Consider the following 26044-nt stretch of genomic DNA (forward strand, 5'->3'; position numbering starts at 1 on the left):
GCGGAACAGAACACAGCATGGTCGAGTGAGATTCGGCTGTTGCTGGGTCCCCCCCTGTTTGACTGCTCTCGGGCATTGAATCCGATTCCCCTGCTCTTGACTGTAAATGTTGGCAATTGAAGATGATTTGGTTTTAAAATGGCTTGCTTTTCCTTTTTGAAAATCGTACACCCCTGGAAAGAATCCTCTACCTGTGTTTTTTGCGCGTCACTTCGTGTCTCTTATCAGTCGAATTGACCCTCTTTTTCCTTTCTTTCTTTCTCTTTTCCCTTGGCCGAACCTCCCATTGTCCGTTATGTTTAATATCTTTCTTTCCTCTGCTCGTTCTGTCTGTCGTCTGGTTTGCCTGCCCGCCTGTCTCTCGGATTTTCCATGGAATGTTTTCCCTCCCCAACCTCCCTTCCTCCCTCTCCATCTCTCTCTCTTTCTTTTCTTTTTTTTTTTTGTTATTATCTTGTTTTCATTCCGTTTACATGATAATGCACTTGGCGCAGCAGCCGGCCTGGTCGCCATGGTCGTCGACGTCCATCTTGCCCTCTGGGCCTCGGGATCCGAATCCACCGCCGCCAGATGAGTAGGATGACATTTCTTTGTTGTATCGGCGGATTTCTCGAACGATATCGTAAAAGGCGTTGTCGACGTTGATGCGTGACTTGGCTGATGTCTCGATGAACTTGCATCCAAAGCTGCGTGCTAGTTTTTCGCCATCTGTCGAGAGTTAGTTAGGTGATGTTCGTAGAAGAAGCAGAGGGGGAGGAGAGAGAGAGAGTAGGCAAAGAGAAAAGAGACGCACCCTCTTGTGAGACTTCTCGCTCCTTTTCCAAGTCGCACTTGTTGCCTACGAGGATGATGGGGAAGTAGTCCTTGTCCTTGACTCGGAGTATCTGCTGCTGGAAGGTGATGATTTCCTCAAACGACTGGCGGGAGGTGATGGAGTAGACGAGCAGGAAGCCCTCGCCGGTTCGCATGTACTGTTCTCTCATGGCCGAGTACTCTTCCTGGCCGGCGGTATCGAGCACGTCTAGCAGGGCGACCTCGTCGTCGATGACACATTGCTTTCTGTATGAGTCTGTGACGGATGAGTCTATGTACGAGACAAAGGGAAGAAGACGAAGAAGACGAAGAAGACGCAGACAGAGACGAAGACAGAGACGATGGAGAATAAGAAGAGAGGAAGGGAAAGGCACCTTCAATTGTAGGGTCATATTCGTCGACGAAATGGCTCTGGATCAATTGGATGGTCAGACAGGATTTGCCGACACCACCGCCGCCGACGACGACCAGCTTGTATTCTCGGAGATACTGCAGACGTTAGCAGGAGTAAGGGAGCAGAAGAGGAGCCGGCTTACTCGTGAGGCCATGATGTGTTGAGAGTAGTCGTAGCAACCGGAGAAGAAGAAGAGGAAGAAGGGGAAGAAGAGGAAGAAGAAAGACGACGACGCAGCAGCGTAAGGGGGGCTTCTGAGCAGACGACGGCGACGGCGACAACGACAACGCTGGAGACTCCCTCTTTTCCAGACGGATTCTCGACAGGCCGAAGAAAAAGAGAAGAGACGAAGAGAAGAGATATAGAAGGACGTCAAGTCAGAAGAAGGGCCAAAAAGAAAGAAGAAACGAGAGATCGCAGCAAGAGTTCGAGTCGGTGGTTGCAGCAGTTGAGCAGCGACGGCGAGGAGGAAAAAGCAAAAGGACAGCTTCTTAACTCCTTTTCTGGAGGCGACAAGACGAAGATGAAGTAGAAGATGAAGAAGATGAAGAAGAAGTAGAAGACGAAGATGATAAGTAGTAGAAGTAGTAGAAGAAGAGAAGAGAAGAGAAGAGATGGGCGCTGCTCGAGACGCTGGATTCTTCGTTGCTGCTCTCGACTCGACTCGACGACGTTGACGCTCGCCCTTTTTTTGCTATCAGAAAAGACGAAGAAGAAGAAAAGGAAGAAAGAGAAATAAAAAAAAAAAAAGGGAATTAAAAAAAAAGGGAAAAAAAGGAAAGCAAAGAAAAGCAAAAAAGAAGAGAGAGAGAGAAGTAAAAAAAAGGAAAAAAAAAAAGGAAAAAAAAAGGGACCGCTATTCTTAGTTGTTGATTATTATTTCTACTACAGCACCAGACGACAGACGACATAAGAGATAACAACAGCAGTCGACAGGAGTGATACGAGAGAGAGAGAGACATAGAGATAGAGAGAGATAGATGCAGGTCGACTGGCTACTCCGTACTTGGATGGCCTGCAGGAAGGCCTCCTCCTCGTCGCCGTCGCTTCTACTGGCGAGTGAGTGACCATGCAGGCAGTCGGCGGCATCCACGAACGAACAGCCGGCAGCAACAAGCAACAAGCAGCAGATACAACAACAACAACAACAACAACAACAAGCATCAGCGGGCGATGGGCAGCCTCGAGCAGCGTCGTCTTCCAGGCATAACCCTGCAGCAGGGCCGCGGGCGTCTCAGCGAGCCAGACGACGGCGCGTTGAGGCGTCTTCCTGCCCGTATACATGCTACTCCGTCCAGCACCGCAGGCACCGCAGGCACCGCAGATCCCCAGCAGGCATCATCCTGCCACCGCCCGCCAGCCTTCCGGCTCAGAATCGACTGCTCTACAGAGTACTCTACTCTACTCTACTCTACACACTACACTGATACGGAGTATACTTCTAAGAGAATCCTCGTTGGCACGTTCTCCATCTAGACAGCCAGTGGAGTTGCAGAAGCTGGAAAGAGAAGGGAGAAAAAAGGGGGCCCTGTTCCCCATCCTCAGGTCCCATCCATCCCAGGCTTTACTTTTTGATACTTAACGCCTTTTTGCCTTGGGAAAAAGGGATTGGCCTGGCTTGACGCCGGAGATTGCGAGCACCCACCCGCTAACCAGCTAGGCTCGCCCAAGCTACGGAGTATGTACCTTACTGATGATGTAAAGTACTTACTTTCCTGACTACTCGGTGCAAGCACCTTACTTATGTATGTGTGATAATAAGCCTCCCCCGGGGAAAGCTCTCACACGGCGCAGATGCAGGTAGTCGGTTGGTTGCCTGGGTAGCAACAAGGCCAACAAGGCCAACAAGACAAGACAAGCAAGCAAGCCAGCCAGCCAGCCAGCCAGCAGGAGTCAAAACGGACAGCCACTTGGTCTGTCCTGCGAGCTCCGGGCGGTCACAGCCAGGCCTCTATTCGCTGATGGCGTCTCGATACGGCGGAGTATCCGTCCTGCTACTGGCTGACCTGAGACTTCGCTGCGTGCGTGCGTGATCTAGTTCCTGCATGAGACGTGAACTCTGGGAGGACATGGAGACTGCCCAGAGACCCGAACCGGGCTGGAGGCTGGAGTGCATTTGCCCTTTTTTTTTTTTTTTTTTTTTTTTTTTTTTTTTTTTTTTTTTTTTTGCACATGCTTTTCTACATATTATTATTTTATTACGAAATGGCCACTCACTCTGGCTCTGCTCCGTACAAAACGACCTTGATGGAGTCAGGGCTCCGTCGTCCTGCTACTTCGAAGTACGACTGCTTTGCTCGAGTTGGTTACGCCAGCCGGTGCTAGGAAGCTCGACTACCACCCGCCAGTTAGGTACAAGGTACGGAGTACAGGTACAAGGTACTACTCTGTACTTCTCCTGTGACTTCACCGGTCAGCCCTGTCAGGGTTTCACACGCCACCAGCTCTCCCTTGCTCTCGACCTGCCAGGCCCAAAAATCTTGCAGCCCTTGACCTTTCCCCTCCCACTCCCACGTCTCATCTCGGTAGAGGGGACACTTAGCTACTTACGGAGTATGTGCTTAACAGTTAGGTTATCCTTCCCTGGCCCTGCTCTCGTCGGCTCGCTGGGCCGATATACATATTTTAATTTATTATTACGGATATTTCCTTGTGCATCTTCTGCTTCTTCTTCTTCTTCTTTCTTCTTTTTTGCAACGACAGGGCTTGTCGTGCCATGCGGATCTAATCCCTGGTCCTGGGAGTTTCGGATGTACAGTATAGTTACTCATGGCGTCGACTGCAACCTCTCGCTGCCTGCTATCATAACTACTATATTATCGGTATGCTTACAGAGAGTACATGTGTTGCATCCGTGTTCGTCGGGTTATTGCCCATGTATGCAAGAGTAGTAGATCACACATCTACGACTTCGATAGCTCTACGCTGGCACGAGCAAGACGTCATGACCAGCAGGTCTCTGGCCGAAGGATCCGTCTCTTATCTCCGGAGTAGCATACTCGTCCATCTCATCCTGGTCTTGGGCTCCAGACGGTCAAGATTGATATTGCATCTTGAGAGTCTTATGTCACAGGAGTGTCCTACTCTGCGATCTGACCCTCTCGTTTCTCGTATTATATTGGCCATCTAGCCTTAAAGGAACAGTCCAAGTCCACAGCAACCTCACACCACTTAAGTCACTTATTGGCAACCCCCCTGCCCTGTCGGCGTGCGTGGATCTCCTCGCGGGTGATGTTCAGCCCAAAAACAGCCATGATGGATGCCCTGCCCTGTCGACATTTCACGTGTAGAAAGTGCTTTTTTCTCGCTTCTTCTTCCTCTTCTTTCTTATTTTTACCTCTTTTCACCTCAAGAGACTATCACTTTTTGGCCTGGATGGGACTTTTCTACGCCCGCCGGACAATGCAAGGTACATCTACTCAATCTAGCGTAGGAGCTAAGCTGAGCGGACAAGCTTGGCAGGAGGCACATAGCAAAGGACTCGAAAAAAAGGGGGTTTGATAGACAGTAACAATAGTACGGAGGGACAATGGACAAGACACGTTCTATATACATATCTACATGGTCAAGTCCTCATCCGTGTCCTCGGATTCATCTCTTTTTTCCTGCCCTCGGACCTTCTGCCCGTTCTGCTTCTTGGGCTTATGACCTCCTATATAGAGCCGTTGGCGAGCCCTAAGAGGGAGCGCGCGTGTCAGACAAAAATTCACGTTTGACTCCAGAACGGGGGAAAGGGAGAAGGGGGAAAGGAACGGAAACGGAAGACAAGATTTGCTCGGTTGGGGGCTCCTTTGATTTGAAAGGAGAAAGAAAGCAAAAAAAAAAAAAAAAACTAAAACACTTGATGCTGTGGGTAGATCAACGTATCCGCGATAACGACGTTCTCCGGCCGCCCAGCAGTGAATACGATTACCTCCGCGATGTCCTCTGCTGTGAGAGGATCACAGCCACTAGATATCACACACACATTCAACAACAGTCAGTGTGTCACGGAACTTGATGCAGCTCATCAGAGAGAACTTACGCATAAACAGCATCCGCCTTGGCTTTGTCTCCGTAAAATCGCACCACGGAAAATTCCTGCAAACGCCCGCCGCCGCCGCTCCTGCGTTAGCTTCTATATTCGTGGTCCAAATCATCTTTATCTCAAATCACCAAAAAGTAAGTCGTTAGATCCTTACAGTTTCAACTTGGCCGGGATCAATTTCAATAACCCTGATGCGAGTAGCGATGAGTTCCTTCCGGAGAGCGTCGGTGAAGCTTCGGACCGCCGCCTTGGTAGCGCAGTAGATGCTGCCGCCGGGGTACGCCTCTCGGCCAGCAATGCTTCCGAGATTGATGATGTCTCCCCGTCCACCGTTTGGCCTCTTCTGGAAGATAGGTAGCACAGCCTGAGTCATGTGGATCAAGCCATGGACATTGGTGTTGAACATCACCTCCAGATCTTCCGTGGCGATCTCAGGGGCCTTTGCTACTCCTCTGACAAGTCCGCTAACACCCAACCAGTCAGTTCAGTAGCCATACTGCATGTACTCAAGCAAAAAACACATTGCTCCGTCCGCGCTCATCCACAAGAAGGGGGGTGGTTGCAAAGGACATACGCATTGTTCACTAGGATATCGATCTCCTTGAACTCCTCCGGCAGCTCGACGATGAACTTGTCGATGTTCTCCTTCTTGCTGACGTCAAGCTGCACCGGAAGCACCTTGACACCCTCCCCTACCTCCGTCTTGATCTGCTCGGCAACCTGCTTGAGCGAGTCGAATCGCCGAGCAGTCAGGATGAGTTTCAGGTTCTTCGGCGACGTTCGCGCGAATTCCAGCGCGGTGGCCTTGCCGATGCCAGACGATGCTCCGGTCACTAGGATCGTCTTGCCGTCAAGGCGTTTGCCCATCGCGGTGGCCATTGTCCGTCTCGTGTAGGTGCGATGGACGATCTGAGCGAGTGATGTCGGGCTAGAGCTAGAAAGCGACGGCCGGCTGTTGCTTAGAGCGATCGATCGGGAGTCAAGGGCGCCTAGGTTTCGGATAAACGTTCGAAGACACAGCATGGATGTAGCCAGAGCGTCGATTGGCCCCTTTTTTTCTCTTCCTTTCTTCTTCTCGTCCTCTGTATCTCGTCGTCGTCGTCGTTGTTTACATTCAAAGCTGCGATCGTGACTTTTTCTCCCCGCAGTTTTCCCCCTTTGCCGGATTAGTCATCCGGCTTTAGGGCTTAGCGCCGATATTAGCCATGGTCATGTGACGTCACTAAAACCTAAATAACACAGAAAAAGGGGGGGAGGAGAAAAATCTAGAGAGATGCCATGCATGCTATATGAAGAGAGAGAGGCCTCTATGTTTGTATGGAGATGCTTGGGCTAATACCTAGTGCTTTTATAGCTAAGACATTCCCTAGAAGTATAGGAAAACTAAGATATCCAGCTTTCTTGTAACTCTCCACTGCAGAGTTACTTTAAGACACTGCATGCCCAATATGTACATATACCCCATACTGTCTTTATGCCTTTTCATGAGCCTCATATCACTCTATGGATACAAAGGATGATTAGTGAAGGTATATTCTCCTATAGTGGATTGATCGAGACATAGTGGGATATGTGAAGAGCATGCCTCTCTCTAGTATTTTTGGCCAGATAGAAGGGATCGCTGTGAATACCCAAAGCAGGAGAAGCTCTCTTTCCCAGCCTTGCTACTCCTATGTCCCTATCTATACCCACACTATTGCTTGCTGATAATGTAGATATACTGTTGTCCTAAGAGTGTGTCTATTACTTGCCAGCACCTACAACTGACCTGACTGCCAATGTCGTTATGCCTACCTTTTTCATTAGCTATAGGACGCCGAGCACTGTCATTCACTTAGAAAGAGCTAGAAGACTCAAAAGAAAGGCCTTCACGATGTTGTCGTAGTCTTGCCCTAAAGAGGGAGTCAGGGAGGGCAAGGGCACACGCAACAGGATGGATGGCCTTTTTTCTCCTCTTCTTCTCATCCTCCCTCTCTTCTCCCTCCTCTCTCTCCTGTCATCACCTTCATCTCACATATTAAAGGCATCTCTTCAAGCCTCTCCAGCTGTTTCTTCAAGTCATCTCTCAAGCTCACCAATTTTCGTTGCATCGACTGTGCCGTATACACACTCTCCAGACTGTTCAACCATTGACTCGACTGATATCCCGGCTGCTCGAGTCATCTCCTTTTGAAACCTCCTGCAGTACGACAGACAGCAAACAGACTGCCTGTCAAATTCGGGACTCATTACCGCAGAGACTCCTTGTTCAGCTCAGTCTCCGTAGTCGGATTCACTAACTGCTAGCCAGCCATGGCTCACGAAAACCATATTGACTGGAGGCCCTTTACCAAGAAAGTCCTTGAGAAATGGGCATTCGCATCCGGCCCAGAACTCCCTGAGCCTCGTCACTGCACGATCAGCTCTCCATCGCGCTTGAGAGAGTCTGGCCCGTATGCCGTGGCGTACTTCTACCTCGTCACTGAAGCGGAGCCTGGTCCCTGGTATGTGATTGAGAGTACGTTGTGGGACACGGAGAAGAACTTCAAGCTCCGTGAAGCTACCTTCATCGTCCCCTGCCGTGATCCTCCTTCTGCCAGCCATCCGTTTGTTTGTGAATGGGATGATGGCTTGCATGTCTATATCGTTCGTCATCTCAAGGGGGCTAAAAAGCTCACTGTTGTCAAGGAGGCTGCGAAGAAGAACAGTAAGAAGAAACCAAGAAAATCACCCAAGAAGAAGCCCCAGAAGGTGATTGAGGATGACTATCCCAGCGCTATGGAATCGTACGATGGTACCTCAGATGAGCCAGAGGGCAGCTCTCGTCATACTGCCAACGGGCAACAAGATTCCATTGGTGACGACCTTGGCTCTGCTGTTGATGAAAAGCCATCTGATTATGAAAATATGGCTGATTTGAATGAGGAGGAGTCTTCGACTTCTTCCCCTGAGTCTGATATCTGCGACGAAGATGAAGATACGCCTGCGTCAAGCCAGTCACTCGATAACATCGGAGACAACTCTTCAGAGAAGCCCATCGAGACCGATGACATCGACACTGATGATATCGACACCGAGGTCCCCAGCTTCAAATCCTCCGAGTCTGACGAGGAAGAAGGCATTCAATGGTATAACGCAGCAGACTATGAATGCTACCGGCAAGACACCGAGCTTTCTGAAGAAGCCCTTGACGAGATTTACACTCGAGACCAGGCGCAGGACGAGAAATCCGCGGTCCATCATTATAACTTCTTTGGCGATGCCATGCCGGCACGAAACTCCACGCCTCCCGAGGTATCTCTGTTTGTGCTCCTGAAAGGACCCAAGTGTTGGCCACACGAGAGTTCCTGCGTCGCCAGCCTCATGCACCGAGCAATCAAGTACATCGATCCGGTCCTTTACACCGGTCCTCTGGAAGTCTTGTCGTATGCCCACACTCCTAGTCTCCTCAAGGGTATTACCGGACACGTCCATAAGTTCTACACCAGCCACGGAACCTGGGTCCACGATAAGGCCAAGCGTGGTAAGAAACGGCCGATTCTGGATCCAGCTGACTCGGATTCTTATTATGCAGAGCCATGGCTGCCGTTCAACGGGTTGCTGAATCCTCACTGGAGATCCTGGTCGAGAAATGACTTCAAGAAAGGAATGGGTGAGAGGGCTCCTCCCAAGATGATAAGAATTCGCCCTACGCCCAAGTCACCGCTCTCGCAGTGTGTGCTGGCTAGTGAGATTTAGGGGGTTACTCGTGATGATGATCGTGATAGGGTGGCTGGTTTTTCATCAAGTCTGCTGGTTTCCCGCAGCTGAAGCTCGGGGATGTCGTTCTCGTGGTTTTGTTCACTCTGGTGGATTGTGGATTTTAGTGTGGGTGATGGACCTTCCTGGGACTCAACTTGACATGGAGGCGGAGAGACTCTTGCTTTTTTTCAGTACCCGGGAAAGGTTACACGTTCGAGGCCGCTGGCCCTGGTTTACTGCTTAATGAAGGAGACGGGATGGATGAGATCGTTGTGGTGGTGGGTGTTGAAACGATATTTGCTATGAGATCTGATACTTGCCTTGTGACAATGTACTGCTATTGATGCAGCCATTATTTGAACGAAGATGTATCTAATCCGAAAAGACACGAAAAAAAAAAAAATGTGTATTAGGCGTCGAACAAATTCTTCATGAATTAAATAATAAGCTTGTCAAAGAGCAGTGAGGCTGAATTGAAAGGGAATAAAGGGAGAGTTGGCCGGACTCGGCATGTTCATCAGGAAGTGAGATACAGCTAGGAAACAAGTAAGGAGAAGAAAAGATACAGGCAGCCACCGACCAGCCCGCCTATCCGAATATCACAGTGAGCTTATACCGACCTAACACCTAGCATGGAAGCAAAGTCATGTATCATAGAGGAGATTAACACAGAAAGGAAAAGAGCAAGGAAGACAAATTGATAGTAGGAAATAAAATGTCCAGTAAGAAGGTTACGCGCTGACAAGCGAAAGTGACAATAGTGTAAAGAAAGGGTATAAAAAGCCATATCATCGACTGATATTCCTTGGTTGGTAGATAGGGACATGGGGATAAGAGACTGAGGGCTACTTTAATGAAGCCAGCTCCCTCTCCTTTGCACGCAAGGCTTCACGCATATTCTCTGCCTCCCGTTGCAACTGAGCTCTTCTCGCTGCCTTGACTTTATCATCAGCTGCGGGCGTAAGAGGCGGCGGGGGAATAGAGTGGCTGCCATGTGCTGGCTGGGTAGTCGGGGGGTTCACTGGATTCGGTGAATAAGAGCGAGTGCCAGGTTGAGGTTGTGTTTGTGTCTGGGATCTGGCTGGAGCGTTTGAGCCAAGAGCAGCATCGACGTGGGATTCGGTAAAACTGGGATCTGTATGGTTGAGCAACGAGGAGATTGAACTTAGGCGGCCCGAGTTTGGTAGAGCGCGAGCACTTGCTGGGTTTATGGGAGGAAGGTGTGCAGAAGCGGAAATGTCGGACTGTATACGAGTAGCTGGGGGTGCGGATTCGGCAGAGGTGCTTTCAGAGTGAGTCCGTTTCTTAGTGTTGGGGGAGTGATTGATCAGGGTGTTTAGGCCGGGGGAAGAGGTAGATTGTGTCGGTTTGCTGTAGTAGCCTGTGAAGTCAATAGGTGGAGGAGCACTATGAGGAAACTGGGCGGCCCCGTAGCTGGGTCCTCCATTCTCAGACGGAGGGTAGGCATTGGTATCGGCATTGCTAGTTGCAAGGCTGGCAGAGTGTAGCTCCGGGGAGACTGAAGAATTGTCGGAAGACCCAGCTCCTGGAGAACGATCTCTAAGAGCTGGAACGACCCGTTTTCGTCTTTTGATGACTGTCTTTTTCATGGCAACAGGCCGATGACTCCCATGAAGCCGGTAGTAGAGGCCTGGATATCACTGATTAGCAAAGCTGCGAAGAAGATATAAACTGAGAAGATACGACTTACCACAAGCGTTACATATGGTATTCCCCTGGTCATCTCTCCTCCAGAGCGGAGTGAGGGTAGTGCCACAGTTCTGACAAGCCTTTGGCATTCCGCTGGCATCCTGGGATGCGCTGTCTAAAGCGTCTAGTCCGCTCTGGGCCTGTTCTTCGCTTGTCTGAGCAGATGGAGATGCTCTCGCTTGACGGGCTGAAGGAGCTCGAGGAGCTGCCTTGTATACACGGTTATTGTATGCCGGGCATCCGTCGCATCCTACCGCGCCGCCGGTTCCGTTACAGCTCCCGCCACCGGGACAGGTGCCTGCTGGAGTAGAACCACAGCCGGATGCGTTCTGAGCGGACGCATCACTCGCGGCGGGAGAGGCTCTTGGGTCTGAGGTTGAGCTATTCGCATAGCCACTGTTTGCGTTTGCTCCAGAGTCACGGATCCGGTTTGTAGGTCTGTCCGTGTTTCTAGCTTTGAGGTATAGGCCGCAAGCGTTGCAGATAGTTGAACCAGACGGTGACCTGCGCCATAAAGGAGTTCGTTTTGTTCCACAGTTGCTGCGTAGAGAATGCTATGTTAGCATATCTGTCTAGTAGACGTACGTACTGTGTAGGTTGTTGTAACATGCGAGCACTTACACACACTGGTGTCCCAAGAAGACCTCTGTATTCCGCGAAGCCTTTGGCGACGCTCTCGAGCGACTTGAGCTCTCTGGCGCCGATACCTGCTCCGAGGCTTGACTGTGCTGCTGCTGTTGCTGTTGTTGCTGCTGCTGCGACTCACTGTGATTCTGATCACTCGAGGCAGTATCGTCCATGGCTGCACCTGTATCGACGCTTGCCTTATCTCCGTCAGGCGACCGGCTGGCGTCAAAGCTATCAGGCCGGAGATCCGCTACGCCTCGCGCAGAAGAAACCAGCTGGTGTGCAGCATCAAGGTCCTCGGCAGATGGCTGGCGTATCATATCGCGTTTTGTAGCTGGGAATCCGCGCACGGTATCTGATGAAGATCGGAGAGTGAGCATCGGCAGCGTCTGTACGTATCGGGTATATTTTCTTCTTAAAGAGATCCTCCTCCGTGAGAAAACACCCCCAAAATCCGCTAGTAAGCCCGAGTCAAACGACGGAACAACCGTTGGGGTCAAAAGACGAGACTGTTTGTTTGCGATCGGGAGGACTTTTGGGGGTCGTTTTGATCAGGACGTTTGCCACTGGCGAAAATGCTTCAAGCGACAAGCAGAAAGAGAGAGAGAAAAGGTTTTATACGCTGGACATATATGCAATAGCAGGAGGGCGAGGGTAATCTGGTGGCCTTCAGTCCTTCAGTTAGCAACAATATTTGCTCAAGTCTGGCCGGCTGCAGGCTCCTTTAAGCCGAAGCTTTCGACGGTCGAGTATGAGGAGTCGTTATACTGCGAAAGCCAGCGCTGACGAGAATAAGGAGAATGAAAGATCTTCTTACCAAAGAACAAACAGAGAAAAAGGAGCTGAGACGACAGGACAGGCAGAGAAAGACGACTGCGACAAGAGGATGACACGACAAGCGAAATAGTCAACCTACTATTGGCCAGGAGGACGGAAGATTAAACTAGGCTCCCAAGATAAAAAAAAGTCCCAAGTTGGAGAAACTGAAAAAAAGGAAGAAAAAAATGCTTGTCCTTATCAGATCTTCACCAAGGTTTTCGCTTCCTTTTGTTCCGCTTGCCTGAGGTTACCCACAGGGTCTCGAGTGCCTCAGCTATCTTATACACCGATTCTGGGGGCGAGGGGACCGTTGAAAGCGAGGTCGAGACGATCTGCTGCAAGCGCGCTCGCTGATGCTTGATTCTGGGTCGTGTGATGCTTTCTTTTTCGCCTTCGTCTTTCTCCTTTCGTCATGGTGGTGCTGCGGCTGGTTCTGCGTACGTTTCTTATTCACGGACGAGCGAATCTGATTATCTCTCCCCGTTGATTATCTTATCTTGATCATCAGTGCACGCAGCACGCCACCGCAAGCCTGGAACCTCCGTCCGCCCGCCCTTTGACCCTTCTCTTCCGGTTATCGCCTAGATAAAAACGTTTCCTGATCTGGCCTTCTATCTCCTCGTTGCTCCTTTTTTCTCCCGCCCTTTTACGCCCTCGTCGTCACCATCTCGTCGTTCGTCCGCTTCGTCTTTCGGCTGATCAGATTTGCTGATAAGAAATTTAACCTCATCAGCCCCACTTGCTAGGCCGTCGCGCTTTCTTATTTTTGGGTCTTGGCGTTTGTAATGGCATCTACACGCTGTCTGATTGGCCGGAGACAAACGTAAGCATAACTCCGAGAGTCTTTATTGGCTATTTCCTTTTTTGGACTAGTAACACGTGATATTACCCTTGTCGCCGGGGAAGTTCGCCCTAGCAAGGGTCGTGCATGCATTGACTCCAGGCAGGGAATCAAAAGGAGAAAAGGGGCTAGCGGCAGGGAGAGTAGTGGACTCATTATACTTAAAGTAGCATACTACAGTACAGCAAAGAGGGAGCAAGTTGTAATAATAATGGTATATCCCAAATATAATCAGAGCGGAAGACAAGAAGACCGGAAAGTTGTCGATAAGGGGTGGGCCAGTGAAGAAGAAACGGTATAATCTAACCACCCCATTTCTCATTTGCACATTGCAGGTAAGTAGGGGGAAAGGAATAATGTCAGGATTGATATAGGATATTCGCAAAATTAAGAGCAAGGGCCTTAGCGGGACACTCAGTATCGGGAGCGAATTCCTGGTGCGTGTCAAGATTAGATGGGGGCCAGGACCACCGTTAAACTTGCTCAGCGCCCCAGCCTGGATCACCACCGTCCTCGCGCATGTTGGCTGGTGGTTCTATGGATGGAATGTACTCGAGCACACAGTAGCCCAGGCCGACGATTCCGATAAGCGATCCGGCAATGATACGCAGGACGTTATACTCGAGGATGATGCAGCCAACGAAGACGTAGACTGCAGTAGATATTAGAAAGGCGCTATATATGTGGGTAATAAGGTTGATGCAACTTACAGATTCCTCGTCCGATGAAGGAGAACATGAAGGACGCATGCCTGGTTATGTATGGTGGAACGTTCGGTACCAGCTCCATACCAGCGGTGGCTGTGATAGAATGTCCACATTAGCACACCCCTAAGCTATTATAATGTAACATCCACAGCCAGACTATAGACTAGTCCGGAGTATAGGAGCACCATACCTAGACCGAAAAGGATGACATAGACTCCGATGATGATATTTCGGCTAAAACAACGCTATTTAGTTCTCGCCCAAAATAATGGATTATTGACAGGCTCGGAAGGTAAACTTACAACAGCGGGCCGGAAAAGAACTGACTGATTCCACCCAAGATCATTATAACACCCACCCCCAAGTTGACCAAACGGCTACAGAGTCAAGATATGTTAGTTTCCGGAGTTTTGAAAGGAATAATGCAGTCGCAGAGCCAGCATGGCGCATGCGGTACTACCACATCATATACGGAGTACTCACAATGCATTAGAGAGATCCATTTTGCTTGTTGATATGATACACTAATTGAATGAACGGAGTTGTCGTGAAAGCTGTCGTAAAATTCCTCGTTTCTGTCGGATATCTTCGCAATAACAAAAGGGTGCAGGAAAGTGTATGAAATTTCGGCGTTGTGCAATACGTTTCAAAAGACAAAAAGCGAATATCAGCCTGTTAAATAAAGCTCGTGGTCGTCGTGAGAGGAATGTCGTGGCCTAGGCAGCGAGGGAGTTCGAGACAGCTAGCTTGCTGACGTCGGCGAGGCTTTAGCGAATAATGGAGGGTTCCGCTTAGCTATTAACACGGTCAGCAACGCAATTCCCGATGACACAGAGATGGATGTCCTTGATGAAAGATTTAAAGACATCACCTTACGTACCTTGTAGCTTGTTGTTGTTTGCTGTTGAAGCAATAATAAACGCAAGCATCAAGGCGCAAGCATTTGTTATTAGCTTAGTAAGAAATTACGTAGTCCTTGTCACGTGCTTATAACCTCCTTCCTTTTCAGGAAAGGGGTATTAGTTACAAGGTCACGGATAATGATGAGTTGATAGCTTAGAGTGATGAGCATTTGATTGAGAACAGAATAAATCTTATGATTTTTGTATAAATATACTCAAATTTGGCTGTTTAATTGAGAACGAGTCCCTAAATCATATTCTTTTTAACTCGCTGGAGATCTAAGTATGGGATTCTCGGCGTCAGAGACATTGATATCGAGGGTTTGACCTGGTTAGCGGACACTTCTACGGTAGAAGTCTTAAATACCCTAAAGTCGAGCTTTTGTCTTCTTTTCTGCTAAAGCCTCCTTCACCAAAGCAGCAACTTCAACACAGCATCCAAATGAAGTTTGATATCCGAATCCGCCATGGCCGTAATTATGCACCACAGCAATGCCATCGATTTGGTCCTTTTCAACCCTCGTACCTCCTTGTCTAAGAGGTCGTAGGCCAACACCATGGCGAATGATATCAAGACCCTCGATACCTCTCTGCTTGCCATTTTCATCCTTGCCAACAAGTTGAGGGCAGACGGCAACGCATCGCCTCATGATGCGTACTGCTAGGCTGGGTTCTGGCTGGCTGTCCCAGCTATTTACCTGGTAGGACCCGCCTAGGATAGTTCCGCCCCCTACAAAAACCGTTAATCTCCAGTTGATCAGTGTGCGGTGAATACTTACCTGCGGCCCTCGTCATCATGTAGCAAGCTTCATCATCCCCATCATCGCATCCAGATAAGGAATACATGGCACCTGGGTCGTTTCGCACAACCACAACCTGGCCACGAGCAGGGTACATCTTAGTATCCTCGACTCCGCCTAGCTTCAGTGACCCAAGGCCGGTGCAGTTGACAATAAGATCAGGCTTCTGGCCAGAGGAATGCACTTTGGCGGCTTCAGATATATGTTTGAAGGTAGCACGCTTGAACACGACTCCATTCTTGCAGCACTGTGATACCAACCATGCAAGGTAGACAGGCGCATTCATGCAAACTGAAGTGAACTCGGCTTGGTTATCTACTCCTTCTGGAAGATCGCTATCAGGAGTAAGCGTGAACTTTGCAGCCGGCTGTTAGCTAACTATATTATGGTCGTAATTTCAACTCAAACGTGGGATATTTGGGTATAAGAGATCCATACACCAGGCACAATGTCCTTGTACCAAGGATCAGGACGGAGTAGCTCTTTGAACCATAGTCCTGTAGAAGAATTTGCATCCTTCTTTCGATTTATTACAACAGACTCTGTATTTATGAATTAGCATAACTAATATTTCAGGTATATTGTGATAATTCTTACTTTGGAAATGTATGCCGGCTTCCGGGTGATTTTGAGCCAGGTCTTCAAGAACAGGCCATGTGTTTGTTTCCCACCGGGCATGCGCAGAACCCTCAGCACCAGTTCTATTTCACGACCAATGCATGAATTGACCATCGATTAGCATAATTACCGGACGTAGAATGCAGCTAGCCGTGCAGCCTGGGCTATGCCATGGTAAATGGAACCTTCGTTCAGATCTAGAGAGCCATTAAACATACGGAAGGAAGTTGGCGCCAGCCCACATAGAACAGTATTCAATATCATAGTCTCCAGGCATATGCTTTGCAGCAACAGTGACCTGGTTCGACTTATCCTTGGAGAGCAAGTAGGCGGTCGTTAACCCGATAACTCCACCCCTGCGAAAGGTGCATTAGTTAGAACAAAGGAACAAAGAGTAACACTTCAACCCCGGAACTAACATACCCAATAACAACGATTTTGTTACTAGCTGCCATACTGCTACGTGCGAGGAAGGCTTCTTGATGATTGACGAAGGGACAACGAGCAAGCGAAGAAGACGAAGAATCAGACAAGCCCGAGGTAAAGCCGGTTATAAATAGTCAATCATAGGCCAGAGCTTAACTTCGGGGCTCCGCTTCTCCGCGTTTGGGGAAACTGCCGATATCAGCACAGCTAGACATTGGCTTCAGTGTGGCCTTGTTTCGTCCAGTGTAACTTGGAGTCACTATCTTTTGTTAAATGGCTGGCCGAAAAAAAAAAAAAAGAGAAGTTTCAATTCATGCGACGCCTCATTTGGTTGTCAAAAAAACCTAGTGCCTTGTTTGAATAACACCCCAACTAGCGACCTCCCATCTAAGCATTCGACATTCATCGTTGATAGGGGATACTCATGTACGCCCCTGATTACGGTCTTAGCAGGTTCTTGCAGTTGTTAGCCCCGGAAATGTCAACCCTACGGATACACCATCCGTTGATTTGACCCAGGAACCTGGAAACTTTACAGCCTAGTTCAAACCGGGGCGATAGCGGACCACCAATGCATTTAACGACGGAGAATTACTTGACTGTATGCCGGAAATCCAAAAGCCGCAAGGGTTTTACTCTCTAGAGCTGCTAACAGCGGTCTCAACGATGTTGTGGACGCCAGGATGAGCTTTGGTACGGACAGGCAAGGATTTCATCAATACGTTGAACTTCGGCATTCCGGCTATCTGCTACAGGTAGAACTGTTGCAATCGTTGACCAGCTATCAAGGTAATGAATACTCTCGGAAAGGAGTCACATTTCCTTGCATCTAGGCTCATTGTTAAAATCAAAATTCCGAGAGTTTCCATGGTTTAATAAATCCTCTATGGGTATGTTGTCATCTCATAAATACAGGAGGCATTCGCTTCGATGGATCATGTGGTGGATCCTTCAATTGCCGAGAGATGGCTGTGGTTCCAGTTTGGTTAAATGATAACCCGTATCCTTTAAATAGAGGAAATTCCTAAATTCCTATGCTTCATTCCATGAGGGAGAGTGATCAACAAACATCGTAGCTTCACCCTAGAACTAGAACCGATGCTTGACGCGGTCAGGTTGTGGTTGTTGGTGTTTTGGTAGAAGGTCTTTTATCTTTTTTTTTTTTTTTTTTTTTTTTTTTTTTTATGAATAGTGTCAAACTTCAGCTCTGCCTACCATTAGTGTGGGCTCACTCCTTTTGGCCTAGCGGCAGATTTCGATAAATAGTTAATCCCCATCTAGCCCAATAGGTAGCGCCATGTTACGTTTGAAACAGCCGTAGAGCGACCAGCAATTTCACGCGCAATTCTTTCCTCGAACATTCCAATTCAAGACCTCAAGATGAATATGCCCGGTAAATTTACAAGGGATCATGCAAATACACTCTATGCCAACGGATTTAAAAGCATCTAATCACGATGTAGCGGTGTTGATTGTTGGAATACCTTGGACTAGTTACCTGGCTGCCTGTCAATGGACGCCGGATCGCATGCAGAGAGCACCCATAGCGTTGGTACGGGCTGGACGAAAATGACCAATCAATATGCTATATTCATGTCTTGCCTTGGAATATCGCTAAGCTCTGACTTCCTTCTCTAAGTGTGACCATCATTTACGCGAGAGTGAAGATGTCGTCCGTCGCTGTCCATTGCCTTGGAGGAAGGCCCCTGGGTTTATATTGTCCTCGATAGACATTGAATCTTTCCTGGATTCGGAGTGAAAAATTCTGCCCATGCCTGTGGGATTAGAGCACCTCCTGTGGTTCAGACAGAGCTGATGGTTAACGTAATGGGGTGAGATAGTCTAGGCCCTGGCTACTCCGTACGGTTAACCCGTGAATAGACGTCAGAGAGGCTCTAGTTATCGAAATTAGGTTACTTGCCAGAGAACCCTTTAACTCCGGCGGCTTCATATAACTATAGCAGAGTTCACCAAAACTCCTCTCCGGACCCATATTTGCTCTTCCGGGAAATACTGAAGGTAACCTATCCAGTACACAATACAAAGTACGGAGTACAAGAGAATCAATTACCCCAAATCCTTTTGTGGTATTTTATTTCTTTTGTCACACCTTTGGCGGGACAATACTCGCGACCGTGTTTCTGAGGTCACAAGGGGCGATGCGCCTTTTGGAGACAATGAAAAAGTAATAATATGTCCTTCATTATTACACAAGCATGCAATTGACACTGCAGGGGCATCCTTGCAGTATCATTATAACCGTTATGGAGCCCATGGAACCAGAGTAATGAAAGATGCTGGTTAATTGTTGGAGAAAATATCTGCTGTCCGCGGATTTTTGCTGCCTCCTGGCTTTTCAGAACAGTTATTCCTGCGTGTTGCTCTTCTTCAGGCTCGAGGAAAAATGCAGAGATGGGGAAAAGCATTGGATCGATGCACTCTGCCTTCCAACTACTTAAGCTGACGGCTGTCAAAACACTGCTGGCCGCCGCACTTATCTGGTTGGTGATATTCCAGTACTGTCGATATCAGTTCTGGCGGGACCCTCACTCTGCCTTTTTCAACGACCGAGCTGGTGTATATGATTTGGGGTATAGTCTGAGTCGAGAGCGAGAGGCACACCACTTCATTACTAGGAATAATGCGCGTGTAGAGCCGCCTGCTTCCATCAAAGGCGGCACGGATCCGTTGTTCTGTGTTGCGTTTGTGACTGTCCGGAGAGAGGCAGATGACTATTTCGACCCGTCTATTGGATCTCTTCTCGTAGGACTTGATCCACGAGAAAGACGAGCCCTTCATCTTCACATCCTCTTCGCCGATACGGACCCGAAGAGACATCCGAGTTGGGGCCAAATATGGGTTGACCGGCTTGCGGATGTCGCAGAGACCTACAATGTTACTGCGAGTCAGTTGGAACATCTCAAGAAACTGGAAAAGGAAAGGAATTTTTATGAAAAAGGAGTGTTGTGAGTTTTGTTTTGTTCTGTTTTGTACGGGAAGGTGCTGACCAGCTAGCGATTATGTATACGCCTTGAATTCCTGCAAGAAATCCAACGCCCCGTACACCGTGGTATTTGAGGACGACATCATCATCGCGGAGGGCTGGATGGCAAAGTCGCTAAGAGCATTAGCCGACATCAAGCGAATGCCGTTGAACAAACGACCTTGGATATACCTTCGCCTCTTCTACACAGAAACAGCTCTGGGGTGGGAGTCGTCTGACTTTGCCTATAGAAACATGCCTCTTGTCTTTGCAACTGCCATGCTATTCACTTTCTCCTGTCTGACCGTCGTCCGCCGACTACGCTCCTATCGTTCCCTGATCGACTTCCCTACCACTCTGGCAATAAGCGTGATCTGTGTCCCAGCCTTTATTGCCCTTGCGTATATGGTCGGAAAATACTCGTTATTCCCTCTCCATGGAGTTGCAGAGATAGCTCCATACGGTTGTTGTACGCAGGGAATGGTGTTCCCCCGGGATCAGGTCGATGGTCTTATTGCCTATCTTCAAAAGAGAGGCCATGGACAGACGGATACTATGATAGAAGAGTATGCGGAAGAAAGCAAACTAACGAGATATGCTCTTATTCCGCAACAGCTGCAGCATGTCGGGCTGAAATCTAGTCGTGATAACACCGAACTGAATGCGCAGAGTACTTGGGCTTTTTACTTTGAGCAGAATGTACCGAAGCTACTAAGGAAGGAGCATGATGAGATATTACAGGATAGGGAGATTGGAGCACTTTTGGATAAGCATGGCGCAGGTAAATAGCTGAGAAGATACCCTCTACGTATACACATCCCTGCATATATATATATATATATAATATTTTCATCTCCTTAATGATATAAACTGCGACTTGGATCGAAACATAGAAAAGAGTATACAGTACTATCTTGGAGTATTGGCCGGTTGTAGAATTATCTGGGAGGAGCTGTAGTGTATAATGTCATTGATAGACGTCATTGACCCTGGTCCAATTTTCGTGACTCGGATGGTTTGCGGTAAGCTAGGGGTATCTCGTCGCAAGGGAAAAAGTCAACGACGTCAGCGTTTGAGCTTGTTTTGCACGAATATTTCCAGCGCCATACAAACGCAAACTTAATGCTGGATATCTCTAGTTGACGTCGGTCACTGCTTCCCCTTGGGAACTCAATAGCGTCATTGACTCGCTGTAGGAAAGAGCGACTTTACCAGCTTGGAGATGGGGTATAAATATTTCGCTTCCTGGCCTTCTCCCTCTTCTCCCTCTTCTTCTTCTTCTTCTTCTCTCTCATCAAAACTTCACTTCTTCATATCATGGTATCATTCTAGTCGAATAGTATTATACTATCAAGCTGTCCTCATTACCTCCATCCTCACAGTGGTATGTAGTGTTCTCATTCCACTTCCAGCTCACGAACAGGGGACTGACTCCTGAAAACAGATATACACCCTGCGACGCCCTCGCATCACTGTGCTGTATACCCAACGCCAGATACACTCCGTCTGGCCTTTTGATATCAAACGTTGTTGTCGTCGTTTGGTGAGTCTGTCCCAAAGAAGCCTAGCGCCTGCTCCATGGGGCTCTGCAGCATCACATGACATCCCTTCTCCGTCTTACCTAAGCACTTCCCTCTTGGCATCCTTAAGTCCATGTAACTTCCGAGCTGCCTCAGCGCAAGTCGAGGCGAGAGACGACAGAGCAACGGGCTGTATCTATACAAGCAGACATCCGGCCTGTCTTGCTGCTGATCACCACCCTCTGCCTGCGCCTTTCTCTTTGCTTTGCCGGAAGCTGCGGGCTTCCCCGGCAAAGGGCCCCGTTCTCATCCCATTCACAAGCTCCTCTCTTGGCCGGCCTTCTTTTCTTTTTCTGCTGCCTTCATTGTCTTTTCTTTTCTGGCCGATTGTTTTACTCACCCTCTACTACACTCCTGCTACGTTCCCCTTGCATATACCTCTCTGTACCAGACGCCTCTCCCAGCGAGAGTGCACCTGCTGCTGCATTTCTACCGTTTGAGGGACTCTGATGCCCTCAATTGCTGCCTCTACTTCCCCATGATTGACTCACGGGCGGTACCACTTCGATCATGGCTGACTCCATCTCCCACCACAGGATCGTGCCCATCATGTCTCCGGCAAGATTAACTTCACAGCCGGGAGGCAAGGGGTCCGAGAAGCAGACTGGGGGAGCAAAGATGCTGCAGGAGGACGACCTGCACATCGAGTGCCTGAAGGAGCGGCGGCTCTACGCCGTACCAACCCCGGGAGACGGTGAGTGTCACTGCATCGCCTTGAGAGGTAGTTGGGATAATCTAGCTAACCGCCGTCATATAATAAAAAATAAAAAGGCAATTGCCTTTTCTACTCCCTTTCCGACCAGCTCTACGGTCACCAGGGCCGGCAAGGAGAAATCCGGGAACGGCTGGTCGAGCACATCCGCACAAACGCGGCATACTTTGTGCAGTTTGTGCCGGATGTAGGAGGGGAGAGGAGAGCTCCCAGGCGAGCAGCGGCTGCCCGTTCCAAATCACAGTCATACAGTGACCGGGCAGCGACCTCGGAGGGCCAGTGGGCCAAATTCGAGAAGCTGCTCACGCAGATGAAGGAGACCGGGTTCTGGGGCGGGTCGGTGGAGATCCAAGCCTTCTGCCAGGCTTACCAGAGGGATGTCTACGTCTATACAGACCAGGGCATCACTCCCTTCACCAGCCATGGTAGCCTGGAAGGCAGGGAGAACCAGCCGGTGCACATTGCCTATCATGTAAGTAAGCCCCCTAATATAATAATATATATATATATATATATATATACATTGTGTGTCTAGTTCACTGGCATAGTCTAACGGTATATATATAGAACTTCCAGCACTATTCATCAGTGCGGAGTGTTGATGGGCCACACGACGGGGTTCCTGAGCTCTCGCGGCCCCTGGGATGCCAGGGCAGCAGCTCATCCAGCGAGGAGAGACAGGACGAGGCTTCATCCAGATCGGCATCTGCGTCGACGGATGATTCGACGGTTGAAACCAAAGAAGGGGAGACATGCCAGAACCCCACGGCAATCGCAGAGGCGTTCCCTGACATCGACGACGACACTCTCAGGTGCGCACTGCGACGGTTTGCAGCCGACCTCGAGGGAGAATCAAGCGTAGACCTCGACGAGGAGAAGTTCAGGGCCATCCTGCCTGCCATTGAAGCAGACTTCATCCGAACCATGCAGTCACTCCGGGATGGCCCCACGTCTGCCTCTACTACGCATGACTGCTGCTCGTCCTCCAAGCCTCCCTCTCTCATTGCAGGTGGTAGTGGTAGCAGCACGCTGACAACACCAGCCTCTACCCCTGCGTCCGTTTGTGCACCGGTCTCCGAACCCACCGACGCTGCTACTCGCTCTGCAGCCACTTCCACATCCACCACCGCAGCTTCAGTCAGTCCCACGAAGCCGCCTCGCCGACGCCTGATCAGGGGGATCCGTCCAACCGCGCGGACACTGCTACGGGCTTCATCATCCCGATCATCTTCACGCAACAGCACAGCCAGCAAGCGATCTGCTGGCCGCAGCGATGACGAAGAAGAAGATGGTCACGATGACGAGCTTCCCTTGATCCGCCGTCGACGAGGCCGGGACCGCAAGCGCCGAATCCTCCAGGACATGACTCTCGGTATCTCTAATGCAGGTACAAGTACAGACGATGAAGACTGCAGAATCATCTCTGTCAGGCCGAGAGACGTAGCTGAGGATGACGGTGGCAGTGGCGGAAAGGCGGACGAGCCCGCCTCGTCTGAAACTGCGGAAGCGGAAGCGGAAGAAGCACCATCTTCGAACGAAAGAGCATCGACCGCTGGCGAGAGTGATAGCGAGTTCGAAGGTGATTAACTTCTTCTTCTTCTTGTGGGTTCGGTCAAGATCTTGACCCTCTTCTCTTCCCTTCCCTTCTCTCTCTTCTTTTTTTTTTTTCCCCCGGTTCTTTCCTTATTATATTCTCAGCACGGAGTTATCTGGACGGATGAATGCATCTAAGCGGGCTCTTTTGTTTTTCGGAGGCAATCATGCATTTTTATATGGCGTTTTTTTGATAGACACACACCTACATGACTTGGACGAGGACATGATGATACCATGAATAAAACAACGAGATAACACAGCTTCAATATCTACACCTTTTTCATGTAATGGCAGGCCAAGGAACAGAATGATGCAAATAAATAATGCAAATAAATAATGTTAAGAGAAATGAGTCGGCTCTTAATTCTCTTTATGCCTTGATGTCCACTTTAAAATACAATCGTCATAACATCCATCCATGCATCCAAGTACTGTCAACTTTCATATGCGTATATGTACCTTGCAACACAGGCAGGAATGGTGCAGTATCTATTTACTTGAGTCGGGCGAGGGCAGCAACGATGGGTCCCTCAGCAGCACCGGCAACGGAGTCGAGCTTCTCGCCGCCCTTGAAGAAGTAGAAAGTAGGCATGGCTCTGACGCCTAGCTCGGCAGCAACCTCAGAGCACTCGTCGACATCGACCTTGTAGAAATCAACTTCCGCGCAGTGCTCCTCGCTGAGCCTGTCGACGACGGGGGCGATGGCCTTGCAGGGACCGCACCAGGTGGCGTAGCAGTCAATCAGGACGAGCTTGCCGCCGGCGATAGCCTTCATGTAGTCATCACGGCTGCAAGGTAACAGTTAGTATCGGTATCGGTACCATTATCACTCATATTGTTATGCTATACACTGGTGACGATAGCGGGGGAGGGGCAGAGAGAGGAGCAGGATAGAAAGAAGAGAGAGGCAAGAGGAGAAGACACGTACCTCTTGATCTCTTGGACGACCATGTTTGCGGTTGTGGGAGAGAAGAGTCTTGCGCTGGAAGAAGAGAAGAGTCTTGTAGAAGCTGGAGCTGTGGTTGTCTGTAGCGGTGGTCGTGCAGATGTGGATGAGAGCGAAGAGGCGGACGAGAGGAGGGCAGGGCGGCTTAAATAAGGCCAGCAGCAGAAGGAGGAGGAGGAGGAGGAGGAGGAGGCCGGGCGAGGGCTAAAGCGGCGGGCGAGGGCGAGGCGGAGGGGCAGCCGGGATGACGTTGATGCGGGCATGGCGGAGGGAATAATGGGTGGATGGACGGACGCTGCGAGAGAGCCACTGAGGGACCCTTGAGACGGTAATTATTAAGACGGGAGGCCGCGAAGGTGGTGTGAAGCGCAGAGAAGCTGAGCAGTCAAAGGGAAAAAAAGGCAAAAGGAGAAGTTCCGAAGAAAAAGAAAGCTGGAGCCGAGCGAGGGCAGGGCAAGGGGGGAGGGGGGAGGAGGGCAGGCTTCAGTTCAGGCGTCGGCGGGTGGTTGGGCGGCAGCTGGGCGCTGTTTTGGGGGCGCCGTTTAGTTAAAGGCCTTAACTGGAGGCGGGCGGCGTTAGTTAAAGGGCCTTAGCTGGCGGCCTGCCGGGCTTGGGCTTAGTTAAGGCGCTGCTTGAATTAGTAATAGACGACAGCCTAGACCCTGCGCGAGCTGATAACAGCAATTAATATTCCTCATCCCTGTGGGCCTTGCGCTTGGAGATCGCCCTTGAGGGTGTGCTAGTGTTACATGCTATAAACTGATTATTAAGTGCATAATGTCATACATATTGTCGTCGCTAGGGCCTGCTAGCTTGCAACGGGTAGAAGTATCTCAAATCACTCTATTTATGAAGAGTCGGGATTTGGTCTGGGAGGAGACGGCGTGGCCGGATGACGACAGGACAGATATCATGAGATGAAGGCGTCGCAATTAGCAGAAAGACTTGCTCATCGCTTATCAATCTATTCTTTATACCAGCCGGCTGCCATTCGTTTCTTAACATCATCACTTTTGCATTTCTTATCCTAGGCTGTCTTAATAAACACACGACTAGAAGGCTCTCGTGCATGCTAGTATTCGTTCGCCATTAGGTTCTATGAGAAGATCTCATAGCAGATGAGGCCAGCCTTATCATAGAGCCAGATATCCCTCAATACAACCAGCCAGCCCTGCAAGAGGAGCAGCTCTCGAGCTACTCTTGATTGTTTGCCGTAGTCTGAGACGAGGCAGCGGCGCGCTAGATTAAACTGGGATGAGCTGACTGCTAGTTTGGATTGAACGGAGTTATCCTGCATTCACCCCTAACCGTTGCTTCTGGAAATATCTTGCCTTCCCTCGGTGCCTTTCGGGTATTATATTGAGTCTTTAATAACAAGCGGATTGCGTGACTTGTTAGTCTCACAGTTTATCTTCCAGAAAGTTGTGTCTCGCTCAGAAGTGCAATATGTCTGTCTGTTAACCATGCTTTGCCAGTATCCTTTCTAGTTTCAATATTGGGATCAATCCCAAGTTGCTCCATACTCAATCTGGAGGAATCCAAGGATAATAATACCCAACACTGGATGTCATCTTCATTAACGTTAAATTCCGCTAATGCAATCTAACCAGTATGGTTGTAGTTCTATGATCGCAGAAATGGCCCGCGGAGAGCGAACCCGAGTACCAAACGGTGGGAGTTCTTATACAGCAAAGGCGTCACTAGAGAATCTACCTAGATCAAACCACGCAGCAGACTATTCATCATCATCTAGCTGTGGAATTTCACCAACGTATGCATCAAACTACCCATGGATATCAGGTGTAACCAACGGAGGCGGATTC

General features: G+C 49.4%; 9 protein-coding genes across 9 annotated transcripts, besides 1 other annotated feature; 4 read left to right on the forward strand and 5 right to left on the reverse strand.

Annotated features, from left to right (window-relative positions):
• Positions 1–469: 469 nt before the first annotated feature.
• On the reverse strand, positions 470–2491 carry ARB_03033 (uncharacterized protein; the record flags this gene model as incomplete). Its single annotated transcript, XM_003010286.1, has 6 exons — positions 470–708; positions 794–1055; positions 1093–1302; positions 1350–1697; positions 1727–2063; positions 2097–2491. The coding sequence occupies 6 exons, from the start codon at positions 2489–2491 to the stop codon at positions 470–472; spliced, it is 1791 nt and encodes a 596-aa protein (XP_003010332.1).
• A 2885-nt stretch (positions 2492–5376) lies between these two features.
• On the reverse strand, positions 5377–6113 carry ARB_03034 (3-ketoacyl-acyl carrier protein reductase; the record flags this gene model as incomplete). Its single annotated transcript, XM_003010287.1, has 2 exons — positions 5377–5686; positions 5809–6113. The coding sequence occupies 2 exons, from the start codon at positions 6111–6113 to the stop codon at positions 5377–5379; spliced, it is 615 nt and encodes a 204-aa protein (XP_003010333.1).
• Positions 6114–7167: 1054 nt separating this feature from the next.
• On the forward strand, positions 7168–7407 carry ARB_03035 (uncharacterized protein; the record flags this gene model as incomplete). The annotated part of the gene is made up of 1 exon (XM_003010288.1): positions 7168–7407. The coding sequence occupies one exon, from the start codon at positions 7168–7170 to the stop codon at positions 7405–7407; it is 240 nt and encodes a 79-aa protein (XP_003010334.1).
• A 119-nt stretch (positions 7408–7526) lies between these two features.
• ARB_03036 (uncharacterized protein) lies at positions 7527–8951 on the forward strand (the record flags this gene model as incomplete). The annotated part of the gene is made up of 1 exon (XM_003010289.1): positions 7527–8951. One exon carries the CDS (start codon positions 7527–7529, stop codon positions 8949–8951), a length of 1425 nt encoding a protein of 474 aa, XP_003010335.1.
• Positions 8952–9799: 848 nt separating this feature from the next.
• ARB_03037 (siderophore transcription factor SreA) lies at positions 9800–11671 on the reverse strand (the record flags this gene model as incomplete). The annotated part of the gene is made up of 3 exons (XM_003010290.1): positions 9800–10605; positions 10666–11102; positions 11286–11671. The coding sequence occupies 3 exons, from the start codon at positions 11669–11671 to the stop codon at positions 9800–9802; spliced, it is 1629 nt and encodes a 542-aa protein (XP_003010336.1).
• Positions 11672–14928: 3257 nt separating this feature from the next.
• Positions 14929–16433, reverse strand: ARB_03038 (uncharacterized protein; the record flags this gene model as incomplete). The annotated part of the gene is made up of 6 exons (XM_003010291.1): positions 14929–15290; positions 15340–15727; positions 15799–15902; positions 15958–16061; positions 16197–16334; positions 16402–16433. The coding sequence occupies 6 exons, from the start codon at positions 16431–16433 to the stop codon at positions 14929–14931; spliced, it is 1128 nt and encodes a 375-aa protein (XP_003010337.1).
• Positions 16434–18816: 2383 nt separating this feature from the next.
• Positions 18817–20176, forward strand: ARB_03039 (uncharacterized protein; the record flags this gene model as incomplete). Its single annotated transcript, XM_003010292.1, has 2 exons — positions 18817–19370; positions 19420–20176. 2 exons carry the CDS (start codon positions 18817–18819, stop codon positions 20174–20176), a joined length of 1311 nt encoding a protein of 436 aa, XP_003010338.1.
• A 419-nt stretch (positions 20177–20595) lies between these two features.
• Positions 20596–20682: a sequence feature (Short protein (ARB_03040, EFE29699.1) was converted to a misc_feature.).
• Positions 20683–21477: 795 nt separating this feature from the next.
• ARB_03041 (extracellular OTU-like cysteine protease, putative) lies at positions 21478–23266 on the forward strand (the record flags this gene model as incomplete). The annotated part of the gene is made up of 3 exons (XM_003010294.1): positions 21478–21661; positions 21739–22151; positions 22247–23266. 3 exons carry the CDS (start codon positions 21478–21480, stop codon positions 23264–23266), a joined length of 1617 nt encoding a protein of 538 aa, XP_003010340.1.
• A 502-nt stretch (positions 23267–23768) lies between these two features.
• Positions 23769–24484, reverse strand: ARB_03042 (thioredoxin, putative; the record flags this gene model as incomplete). Its single annotated transcript, XM_003010295.1, has 2 exons — positions 23769–24063; positions 24204–24484. The coding sequence occupies 2 exons, from the start codon at positions 24482–24484 to the stop codon at positions 23769–23771; spliced, it is 576 nt and encodes a 191-aa protein (XP_003010341.1).
• Positions 24485–26044: the final 1560 nt, after the last annotated feature.

This window comes from Trichophyton benhamiae (assembly GCF_000151125.1).
Source record: "Trichophyton benhamiae CBS 112371 chromosome Unknown contix01456_5.r1.exp, whole genome shotgun sequence".
NCBI classification, from domain to species: Eukaryota; Fungi; Ascomycota; class Eurotiomycetes; order Onygenales; family Arthrodermataceae; genus Trichophyton; species Trichophyton benhamiae.